This window comes from Cibotium barometz, chromosome 10 (genome assembly GCF_041138505.1).
Source record: "Cibotium barometz isolate CiBa-2024 chromosome 10, ASM4113850v1, whole genome shotgun sequence".
Classification (NCBI taxonomy): domain Eukaryota; kingdom Viridiplantae; phylum Streptophyta; class Polypodiopsida; order Cyatheales; family Cibotiaceae; genus Cibotium; species Cibotium barometz.
In genome coordinates this window covers 26,233,295-26,245,710 of record NC_141055.1, presented here as the reverse complement: position 1 = coordinate 26,245,710, position 12,416 = coordinate 26,233,295, and the positions used below count along the sequence as shown (strand labels likewise).

At 38.7% G+C, this 12,416-nt stretch overlaps 1 protein-coding gene across 1 annotated transcript in view; it reads left to right on the top strand.

Moving 5' to 3' along the window:
* Nucleotides 1-9,109: 9,109 nt before the first annotated feature.
* The window catches only part of LOC147634713 (Transducin/WD40 repeat-like superfamily protein), a 159,406-nt gene continuing 156,099 nt past the window's right edge, over nucleotides 9,110-12,416 (top strand). Inside the window, exon 1 of the mRNA XM_086803867.1 lies at nucleotides 9,110-9,353. Within this exon, the coding sequence (XP_086659993.1) occupies nucleotides 9,236-9,353 (118 nt within the window). The 5' untranslated portion in view covers nucleotides 9,110-9,235. The remainder of the gene's footprint in view (nucleotides 9,354-12,416) is intronic.

The window sequence follows — 12,416 nt, the reverse complement described above, 5'->3', positions numbered from 1 at the left end:
TTACAACATTAGTTTGACAATAGGTAAATGTTAATCATATATTACAAGTGTTAGAAGATTGAAGGAAAGTTCTGAAAGCTTGCAATTGTACCAGGATAGGCGACCTTTTTTTTTCTACATCGAGGTATGCTTCTCCATCCATCCCTTTTGTCATTGGTCTAGTGTACTTCATAATTGTTTCTTTATTTGCTAGTCTAAGCACCCTAATGAGACACACTTTGTCCACAAGAGACGAAGAAACATATTCCACTTCATTCATTCTATGGCAAAAAAAAATATGAGTTATGATGAAAGATAAGACATACTACACTTGGACCTTCCCATGTCAAAGAGACTTAAGACATATATTCTCATAATGTGTATGTTTTGTTACCTGTTTAAGCAAGCTATGACTGCTCCCCCTCACTATCCTCAGTAAATTCAATAAGGATAGCATCAACACATGGATGTCTTAATATAACATTCTTAAATGTTGTAGTTAGTGTGAATCTAATTAATCCCAAAATTATGTTTAAAAACTTAACACCGCGTTCAAAAAGTAAGCAATTTAAGATGACTCACATTTACTAATCTCCTTCATCTATGCCCACAACGCAATGATTGCCATCCCACACATAAAACATCTTGTTGCTCATAAATGCCCACTCTGTGTGCCTTTGATCACATTCTTGAACTCCCCGTTTTTCATTCTCATCATATGTCATCCCATGCACTAACATCATCTTGCATTACTTATCTAACAAGATTATGGGGTAAGGAGATAGAGAAAATAAACCTACATCAATTGGCAACATAGCCATTTGTATAGAATTCCTTACAAGCTTCTTGCACCTAAATTGCACTCTTTGTATAGAGGGGTTAGGCACAAGTCTGCACGAGGAAATAGGTGGCAAAGGAGTGGATTTCTTCACCTGCAATGTACACGCACAGGTTGTGCTTTTCAGTTCCCTTCTCCACCTCTCCTAACTACTTCCTTTGTTTCTTTTATGGATTTTGAAGAAACGCCTTTTTTTAAAAAGATTGTGGTGGATTTCTTCGAAGAGGAGTCCAATTATCATCATCTTCTTGCACTATTTTCCTCCTCTTCTTCGTCCTTGTCGCTTCTTGGCTTGCTTGTTTGGCAGGTGTTCTCTTTAAGCATTGTGCACACTTTGGATGTGGGGTTTCCTTTGATGTGTTTCGATCAATCTAAACACATCGACATATACTAGACAAATTACTCTCAATAAAGCCACAAAAAATAGCATAATTGTAAAGGTGGGAGAGAGATATAACAACACTTACATAATCGCTTGCTACAAATTACTCACAACAAAACCACAAAAAAGAGCATAATTGCAAAGGTGGGGGAGAGATATAACAACACTTACGCAATCGCTTGGCTAGCCATACAATGATGTAACCTATGGTTTGATTTAACGTGACAATATCACCATCTTCGAGGGCAAAAGAAAGAGGTACTTCTTCCACTTCGACATCTTCAATTGACATGCCATCATGACTAGGCAGAAAAGGAATTCCATGGACGCTATCCATAGTGGGGTTTACATGCAACGTGGTCCCAATAGCTACTTTGGTATTGTTGAACATTAAGAACACGTGTCCCTCTTTCGATTTGGGAAGGCGCCATGTAGAAAAGAGGACAAGCAAGAGACAAGAGAGAGAGAAGTACGAGATTGCTAAATAAGACCGCTCGGAAGGAGATTGGAAGAGGAAAGAAAGAGACCGAATAAATAAAGTGAATAAAAAAGAATGAGACTAAGAAGATATAAATAAAGGAAGAAGAGATATAAATAGAGAAAAAGGTATAAATAGAGAAAAAGATATAAATAGAAAAATAGAAAAAATGATAAATATTAAAAAAAATAAATTTTAGGGTTTGAAAATTTTAGGGTTAGAGCGAGAGGTCATGTCGCCCTTACTAAGGTCCCCCACTAAGGGCGACGTCGCCCTTTGTGAGAGGACACTCTCCCCTCACTTAGGGCGATTCTCTCTCTCTCTCTCTCGAGAGAGAGAGAGAGAGAGAGAGAGAGAGAGAGAGAGAGAGAGAGAGAGAGAGAGAGAGAGAGAGAGAGAGAGAGAGAGAGATCGATCACCTCTGTCTCTCTTGATCGACCGACCGACAAAATAGACTACCTCTCCCTCTCTCTTTCTCTCTTTTTTTCTCTCTCTCAAAAAAGGAGACATAATTATTCAAAATTTCATATATTAAATAGAATAATCATTCAAAAATATGATTTTAATCACAACGGTATTACATGTACTCATGAAAGTTCAAGATAGCTAAATAAGTAATTATTTATGAGAGTTAGTTATGTAAGAATTAATTATTAAATATAATTATTAGAAGATTTTATATATTAGTTAGTTATGGGAGTTAGTTATGTAAGAATTAATTATTAAATGTAATTATTAGAAGATTTTATATATTAATGAAACTATTTATAATGATTAAAAATGTTTTTATGTTTGTAAGAAATAATATTTTTTATTAAAAAAATATTTTTTTGAATTTATTATAATATGTATAAATTTAGTGTTTAAAATTTGAATTCGTTTTCATTAGTTTGTTGTGTGTTTGTTGTGAGTTAATTTTGTGAGATATAATGCTTGGCAAATAGAGATCTTTTTCTCTCCTATCTTCTTTTAGCATGTATTTTTGTTCATTGACATGGAGAACACAACTTTTCACATTTTTGTAGGGGGTTTGGAGAGTGATCCTATTGTTAGAACTGTGTAGGGACATTTTTATATTACTAAACCTAATGATTTTGATGAAATGTTATGTCCTCATTTTGGATTGAAAGTTTTTGCAAATCAAAACATAAGATGATGGTGTAGATCATCTTATATCTTACTAGGCAGCTAGACCCACTAGAGACGAACCATGTTATATATTTGATAAAGATATAACAACAGAATACCTAGTTTTTAAATAATAGGAGAGTCAAGCACAACACTACAACAAGCACACCAAAGCAAGTCGCTATTGATTACACAATAGAAGATTCTCCCACAGGAGAAAATCTCATGTAGGTGTTCTTCATAGAATGTTATTGGCAAGCACGCATATTGAGAACGTAGAAGAGATTCCTTAAATCTATATTGGCAATGTAGCTTTTGAGTTACCAAATGTACGTGATCCTTTAGCCTCTCCAATGCAAGGAATGGAGCAAAAACACATGATGGCCATTGTTGGGTGAAACCTGCAAAGAGTCATGTGAAGTTTCTTAGAGTTGTATGAAAAAGGTCACGTGGAGGCTTATTTGAGTGCACTTATGCCTTCTTGTGTGGAAGTAGAACTATGAACGGCACACCGAATACAATGCCATGGATTGGTAAGCTTATTATCTTGGCTCAATTTCAATAAACCTTGATTAATAAGAGTATTTATCATGAATTTATAATTTTTCAAATAATAGGCAAGTTCACACAGAAGCTTCCCTCGCTAGGCTTAACAATGGATTAGCTCTCTAGCTTGTTTCTACTGTAAAAAGAACAAACCTATATATAGAAGAATGTGTGCTGCTACGATGTACTATTGTATGCCTGCTAACCCACATACGACCAGATTAATGATACATCAAGGGGAACATTTGCATGAGGTGCAAAGGGACACATCAAGACAGGCATTGCAAAAGATAAGAGAACTTGTACAAGAGGTAGTTCTAGAGTTGGCTACAAGTGGTCCAAGGAAGATACAAATGGATATCACCAAACAACTTGTATTGGATATAATTGTTAGGAAGCATACGAAGGATGGATCAAATATTAGCAACATGGAGTTGTTGCTATTATTGGAACACATGCATCTCCTAATTCAATGTTAAAGGTAGTGTGTATTCCATATTGATTTTAACTTTTTGATTATTCTTGTCAACTTAAGTTTACGTAGTTTGTTAAGTTATCCAATTCTCTTGTAGATTCAAAAGGATGGTACGTGCTTCTAGGATCAATGGTTCAGTGGAACGAGCGAAGTCCAGTATCCTAGAATTGAAGAGAAAATGCGCTTTTGAGTTCTTCCATGGTAGTCATTTTCCTGGGCAAGCTTTGGATGAGTCAAAGCGGTGTTACGTGTTTAAAATGTCAACCACCACCAGGGCCCATATCAGGTTTAGATCTGGTGAACCATATACGCCAAATAGGGGACGGTGATTTGAGGAGGGCTTGGGTTTGTTTTAATCACGTCAACTACTTTCCAATTGTTATATGATGGTATGCAGCCTACACAAGAGCTGACAATTGTGACTTATGAAATAAAAGAGGAGGACACAGTGACACAGGTTCTTTTCTCGGAATGATTAACAATGTTGTGGTGCAAAAAGGCTTTTCCAAACTTTTTTTCTTATTCATGGGTTGATGAGGATGGAGCCAACTAGAGGGCAGTTATTAGGATAGTCTATAATAATGGACCAGAGAATATATTGGTAGGTCATGAGCGTTCATATCTTTTTCATTTTTCATTGGGAACAAAGCTTGAACATCCATATAGTACAATACGTAGATAGGAATTTTCAAGAAGAGCACAAGCGACTCAGTGGCATTGTGCATTGAGTGAAGAAGAGGCACTCTTGAAATACAGACACATTAGATCATGGTGGATGAATGGTAAAGTCACTAATGCAAACTTACCATCCATGGATTTTTGGCTTAGTTGGTGGCAAGATATCCCCATTGGAGGAAGCACCTTGTACTTATAGGGGTAAGTATTACTTTCTTGGATTTGAAAATAAATAGCTTGCATTTGGAATCTAAATTGTTAAGCTAATCTTTTGTTAACGGAATGTGGCTGAAGCTTACAACTTTGATTCTCACCAGTTAATCTTTTGTTATAGGAGATGGACAACGCCATTTTGTTGCACATGCCGACCACTAATCTAGCAAAAAAAAACCATGCAAGTTGGTTAGCAGGAGAGGGTTTCAAGGAACTATCTCTTTATATGATGCTGATGTTTCAAGTCTCGCTAATGCCCTCTTGCAATCCACGAAGAAGCATACATTTATGCAAGGTAAATATCACGGAGCATGCCCTACAATAACAAAGTTGATGGAAAAGGCCATAACATCAAAAGCTCCGAGTCCGCCAACCACTAGCAGATTGGTGGGGGATGCAGTGAGTGGCACTCCAATGCATGTAAAGCCAAACTATATTGGTGATAACATTATAGTTAGCCTCGACGTAAAAAACCCATAGTTATAAATCTTGAGGAATATAACTCATCACATCATCCAGAGTATGTCACAGAAAACCAACTACACATAAGAAACAAGATAGGAGATTAAACTTTCCACCCACTATTCCTTCAGCTCTGTATAGAAGACGGTCACAATGCAGAGGGATTAACAACTGAATCAGAGGTGTAGGAAATTTTAGAGAATGACATACATGACTCAATGTGTGCTATACGTTGAACACCTCTGCACAACAAGATCACTTTCCAAGGATGGTTAGGTGGCCAAGATGGCAAGTGTAAGGAACTGCGAGCAAGTTGTTCCAGCTCCATCTTTCTATGGTATGAGAGAGTGGTCAAAGGGTAGAGGCATCAATTCATGTGGTTTACAACTGTAGCATGAATCATACCTGGAGAGTATGTAATACCATATGTCAATCACGTGCTAAACCCCCAATTATATGTCCAGTTGGAGGAGATATAAACCTTATTGTGGATGAGGTTCAAGCATTGGAGGCTGGTGGATTTGTGTTGCAAAAGGGACAATGCCAAGAAGCAAACGATGTAGCCCATCGATCAACAAAGTACAGAAGTGGCATATCGGATATGGTAGCCAAGAGAATAGATTCGGCAATTTCAAACACAGCTACAATCTTTGAGTATTTGGTCATTAAGGCCGGATAGATGTAAGTGTTTGTAATTGAGACCGAGGAATCCATACCATGCAATGAAAAATACCGGGTGACTATGGAAAAGAATATATCATGCACACGTTTCGATTGTCAAATCAGGGTATGGCACCTTTATTTTGTATATTTACATATTTTTGGATTAGATGCGAAGCATAATATGTTATACATCAACCCACTCTAAAAAAGGAGATCCTAATAAGAATGTTTAGTAGCAAAGTAGGAGAACAATTTGAAAAGAACCTTGTACTATTGATGACATTGTATTATAGTTTTGAAAAGGTTCTTCATTTTGCAATAATAAGACGTCCTTTGTTTCATGTGCATGCAAGCACCTTTATTTTTTATATTTACATATTTTTGGATTAGATACGAACCATAATAAGACGTCCTTTGTTTCATGTGCATGCAAGCACCTTTTTATTTTTTATATTTACATATTTTTGGATTAGATACGAACCATAATATGTTTATATATCAACCCATTGTAAAAAAGGAGATCCTAATATAAGAATGTTTAGCAGAGCAGAGCAGGAGAACAATCTGAAAAGAAGCTTGTACTGTTGATGACATTGTACTGTAGTTTGTTCTAGATGTCAACACTAGCTACAATTGTAGTTGCAGAGGTTTCTCCACTTTGCATCCCTTCCTTGGTACCCTATTTGGCCAATCTTGCCCGTGGGGTTAAGGGCAAGCAAGTGGTCTTGAATCAAGATGAGACACTTGCCCATTGCCAAAGTGAAAATGTGGTTATCTAAGAGCAATCCAGAGCATTCCAACATAATGTAAAGCTCTTAAATGATTAAGTGAGTGCTTTAAAAAGATGGCCAATCAAGAGCTGGGAAAAAATAATGGCTAATTGCAAGATTAGAAAACATAAGTCATGGAGAGAATCAAGCTCTTAAAAAAGAAGGCTATGTTATCCGAAAGAGCTCAAGGCAATGTAGAATGTTAAGAAATGAAAGCTTCAATATAAAGGCCAAGGTCCCTACTATTGAGTTGTCACAATAATGGCTTAGGTGTAGTAAAGAAAGAGACCCTAGATGGAGCTTAAATGGAAGGATGCATAGTGAAATGCTACTATGGACCTCTCACCTAGGATATGCTCTATTGATTTGACAAGAAATAGGAGGATAAACAAAAGGAGGCCAATGAAAATGCAAGGCATGCCTTGAGGTAATTGCTCGATAAAAAAGAACGAAGGAGGCTGCAAGCTCACAAGACCAAGACATAGATAAAAAACACCATAAATAAGAGAATGACTTAACATAAGTTTTCAACCTTAGGCATGCTAAAGGGAAATTTAGAGCTCTTTGCACGTTTGTTTTGGAGAAAAATGTTATAGGCATCAATATATACTTGATAGAGGGCAACGAAGCTTTATTAAGCTTCTAGCATGCAGTACACACATTATTGCAACAAATAAAGCTTTATTGAGCTTCTAGCTATGTTTATTTTTGAAGCCCATGCTTTTTTTCAAAAAACAGGGTTTATGCTTTTTAAATGAGTCATGGCACAATTAGAGGCCAGCATTGGTTTTTTTCCTCATTGTTGAGAAAGATGATTATTATTTCTTAGATGGAAGCTTAAGCATGTAAAACCCACTATAATGTAAAAAATTGGCCTTTATGAAAGCAATTAAATTAGTTAAGCATGCTTCACACATGACCTTATCCCATCACTCACTTACACTTTAATCTTTTATTGTCTAGTTGTTGATATCTTAAGCTACCTCTATGTACAAAATGAATTGCAAGTATCTCCTCTCTCTCTCTCTTTGTGTATATGTGAGTGGTCACTATGGTTGTTATGGTAGGGATCATGGATAAGCCTAAAATTTGTAACCTTGCCTTGGACTTCAAAGTTGAGGGCCCATAAGGTACTTTAGCCTTCAAATGAAACCCATTACTCAACAAAATTCACTTGGGGAGATAAGGTGGGTTTCTTTTGAAGATGTGGGCTTTGAAGCTCACTAAAGCCTTCAAAATTTAGCATTGGTCATGGAGAAGCTAAGGCATGGGGTGACATTGCGATGGGCAAAGAGTGTAAGGAAGACCATGATAGGTGATGGGTTTTGATGGTGAAGAACTGTGAGAATGGAAATACAAGTACGAATATCCAATGAAGATATGCCAGACCATTCAATATCCACAAGACTATTTACCACCTTTGTAAACATTAAAGCATTCAAGTGTGGATGTGTTGTCTTGCCTCACACTATCTCCTCTTCTTTTTGTAAAGCCTAGCTCGTAGTAAGCATGCAACAAAGAAGAAGAAGAGAAACCATACAAGCTACTTCAATCACAAGAGCAAGAAGACTCGAATTCAATTGTGAGAATGGGATTATGTGTTTTCTCATTAGTCAAAATGTCTTATATATAAGACTCATTTGTATAATACCCAATTGTCCAAATAATGTCTTGGGGCCCAATAAGTTAGACTAGGGTAATTTCCTAGTCTAGTTGTACATTACCGGCATTACACAAGTCGTAAGCTCGGTGTTAGACTATCTTCTGGCATTACACAAGTCGTAAGCTCAAAGATTTCCTATAATCATTTTACATGAAGCGTATTACGCGCAATACAAAAAATATGGCTTGAAAGTGTTGCATTGTATTCGGAGTAATGTTAGCCAATGTGGTTAACAATGCTACATCACATAAAGCTGCTCACTCATATCTTCGGCTTGCTTGAATATGCATAGGTCCCTTGATGCCATTTTGCAACTTCATACTTTTGATGTCATTTTGCTTTTTATAGTACTCCTTTGCTATATGACTTGGTTTGCTGTAAGAGGTGCTATTTTCACTCTGATTATTTGCCATCCACCTGGCCTTTCTGGCTCCCCCTGCCTCTAGAGTAGCCTCTTTCACATGCTTGTGCATTAGAATCTTATTGTTGTTGTTGACCATGATTTTTCTTTCCAAATTGGCATGCACCTCGACCTCTAGATGATGATATGTCTCTACCTCTACCTGTGTCTATGTAGAAGGCGTGCTCCGATATATTTCTAGAAGATTATTGGAGGAATACACAATGAGTGTAATTATGATGGAGTTTTTTATGTGGAGAGAGATTCCCGGTGTTTTGAGAGAGAGAGAGAGAGCTAGCATGCATTTTTGCCAATAGAAACCCGTGTTTTTATAATTCTCCAACTGTAATTGTAAAACAAGGAAATATTCTTTGTTTTTATTTTGCGTTCACACGTTTGGTAGGGGTTGAAATGCAATTCCCCCGGGCGGGCGGGTCCGAAAGCGCTCGCTTGGTAATTGAGCAACTGGGGAGAGCGAGAGAGAGGCGAGCAGCAGTAGTATCATCGTCGCAGCGGGATCGGATCGGCTTGGATCGAGAGATCGAGAGAGAGGCGTATGCGGCATGGAGTGGATCACCACCCACCACTTGGATGTGGGCGCGGCGACGCAGCAGCCCCATCATGCGGCCTTTCATCCCACTCAGGCCCTGCTGGCTGTCGCAGTGGGTCATCGTATACACGGTATGTATGGTTCCCGGTCTCCTTGTACGTTGATTAGCCTGATTTCATGGAGCTGAGAAATCTTTTTAGAACCCTATACTTTACGTGCGGATCCAACACCCCCTTCCTTTCGCTTCTAATATTAGTTGCTTCTCCTACTACTACCCCTTTGCTAATGCTGTTGCACAGTCACAATCTATTGCACACTTGTGCAAGCCGCGCCAATCACTGGCAGAGCCCCGGCAGTCTTATCAGCATCATACCCAGCCTATGCTGTAAGGGACACCAAAGTGTTCTCTCTTTCTAGAGTGGGGCATTCACCCTCTAATATCTATTTAAGAGCTTCACCCAGAGCAACACTGGTCAAGACTAGTGAAGGGACCAAATGGTGACACTACCCATTCAAAGCGACTATCTTTAACCTTCTATACTCTCTAATTCCCTGCATGGTTACTGAGATCTTCTACTCCATGGCAGAAAAACAAGCAACTTCCGGGGTGAATATGGACGCTTTTGCTAGCCAGCCCACGACAATGTCATCTGTTTATGACCTCGTGAGCGATACCACCATGCAGTCCATAGAGGTACCTCTCGGCACTCAAGTACACATGACTTCGATGCCCCAGGTACTATCTCAGTATTTGGGACAGCCGGTGGAAGGACCTCTGCGTGAAGCCAACAATGTGGGCTGATTTTCAGCATGTGTTTAAGACCTAGTTTGTCTCTATTAACAAGATAGACAACTTTCGTCAGTTGTTTAAATTGGAGATGGGAACGAAGAGGCTGGACAACTATTCCCAAGAGTTTAAAGACCTAGTGAGCCGTTGCAAGCCCTTTGAGGAGCCACATGTGTTGGTTTGCATGCTATACTTGTTTGGCCTTCCGCAAAATTATTAGAATGAGCTTCTCCGCAATCATATTCATCACTAGATGACATCTACCATTAGGCCAAAAATTTTGATGAACTTAAAGTCCAAGCAACACTACTAATTCCGGAGAAGCAAGCAAAAGGCTCCACTCAACAAAGAGCATTATTTAGACCATCTTGTTCTAAAGACTCTCAATTGAGAGACACTCTTGTGAAGCAGACCATGGCTCGCCACATCACACCATCGACAAAAAGGGAAATTTATTCCCCGAGGTCAAAGTTCGCCAAGGCATACTCCATTGAATCCATTAGCAAGGTCATCAAGTTCTTTGAATTTTTTGAGTTCATCTAGTGCTTGCACGTCCCGTTCCCAGCTGTGTCTTTCTCAGAGCAATTGATCCCACCCTTTCCTCTAGAGAGAAGGCTCACATGTTGAAGATGTTGAATCAAGAGGCTTTCTTCCAACAATGAGGAAGAGAAAAGATCAGAAGTGGGGACTACAATGATCAACAATTTTGCCATTGAGCTTGTGGAAGCAGTCATGAGCAATAGATAGCTTGGTTATGGATTCATAGATTTTATCCTCGAAGTATGGAGTTGGCTTTATGTGCCCATGTTCAGCACTCTTTCCATATGGATTATAAATCAAGTTTATGAGCAAGCTATATGGAGCTACCTCTCAAGATATCTTATGTGTATGTTGAAAAGATATTTCTTTTGGCTTCTCGATGAACCTGGCAAAGAAAAAGCTACGTATACTTGAGTTTTTCAAAGTTGCTGCTTTTTGCAATTCATTGTAAATGTTTTTGGACACTTAACCCTTGCATGCCTGAATGAGGAGAATTGTGTGTTGTTTGGCTTGAACTGTTTTTGTTTTTCATACGGACATGACCAAGCACTATGGACTAAGTTTTTGGCATATCTTTGCTCGAGGATTTCAAGTTCACTACACTCCGTGTTGGTACTCCTTCATAAGATATCGATAAATTCCATAAATCCAGTTCATCTCATAGAACAAGGAGCGAGAAAAACATACTCCATCCCAGTAAAGGGAGCCACATAACTGTATATAAAGCCCAACAATCACCAAGTCAACGATAACCATAGTGTATGCTCTAAGTACCAACACGAAGTGCATGTGGTAGAGTGGACATGACGCCTTGTTGGCTTGGGACTTACATCTATGAAGGGCATGTGATATAACATCTTGCTGGCAGGAGACAGTGTCTACGCCAACTGTGGAGATGGATTCATTCATGGAAGGGTGGTAGTCCTGGTGAGCTATTTTGTGAACTCATGGAAGGGTGGTAACCTTGGTGAGTGTTTCATGAACTCATGGAAGGGTGGTAACCCTGGTGAGTGAGGTCTCGTGGAAGAGGAAACCCTGGTTTCATGGAAGGGTCGTTACCATGGTGAGCCATATGGACATGCGAAGCATGTTTGGCTTGGGCATGTGTATGGATTATAGGAGTGGTGCTCTTATGCACTCCAACGGCATGGCAAGATGTTTTGTGGCTATGTATTCTGGTTATTTTCTTTTTGCAGGTACTTAAAGCTACTTATGGATTTATGGATATTTGGGACAGAGTTGGCTCTTGTGCCTGTGTCTGGTTAATATGAGAGTTGTTGACTCGGCTTATGGAATTATGGATACTTGAGACATAGTTGGCTCTTGTGCTTGTGTCTGGTTATTATTAGAGTTGTTGACTCGGGATATGGATAAAGTTTCTTTCTTGATACGGTTCTCTCTTGAGCTTGTATCTGACTTCGGATCGTGGATCTGGATTTATGACTTTAATGCATGGATTATGAAATATTATAAATTGGTAGTGCATCTACTTTATTTGAAGAATATTTCAGTGGTATCATGGTTATATAGTTGTGGGCAATTGCTTTATAAGACGGAGGGGATGTCACCATTTGGTCCCTTCACCAGTCTTGACCAGTGTTTCACACACTGATTGGAGCCAAGGTGTGAACGGGGATTTTCCACAAAAGAAAGATGGAGCATTTACTGGCAAAGTTTGGCTTGAAAGACGGCTACAGTACATGAGCAACATGGGATTTTATTCATCAAAGTGACTTATAAGGTTTATAAGTTAGTGTGTTTTCACATTATTAAAATCTGGCTGGACATATTATTATTTTGGGCATGGACAGGTGGACAAAAGGAGGCGCCTAGAGCAAACTTGGGCTACAAGCTTGGGAAAAGCATA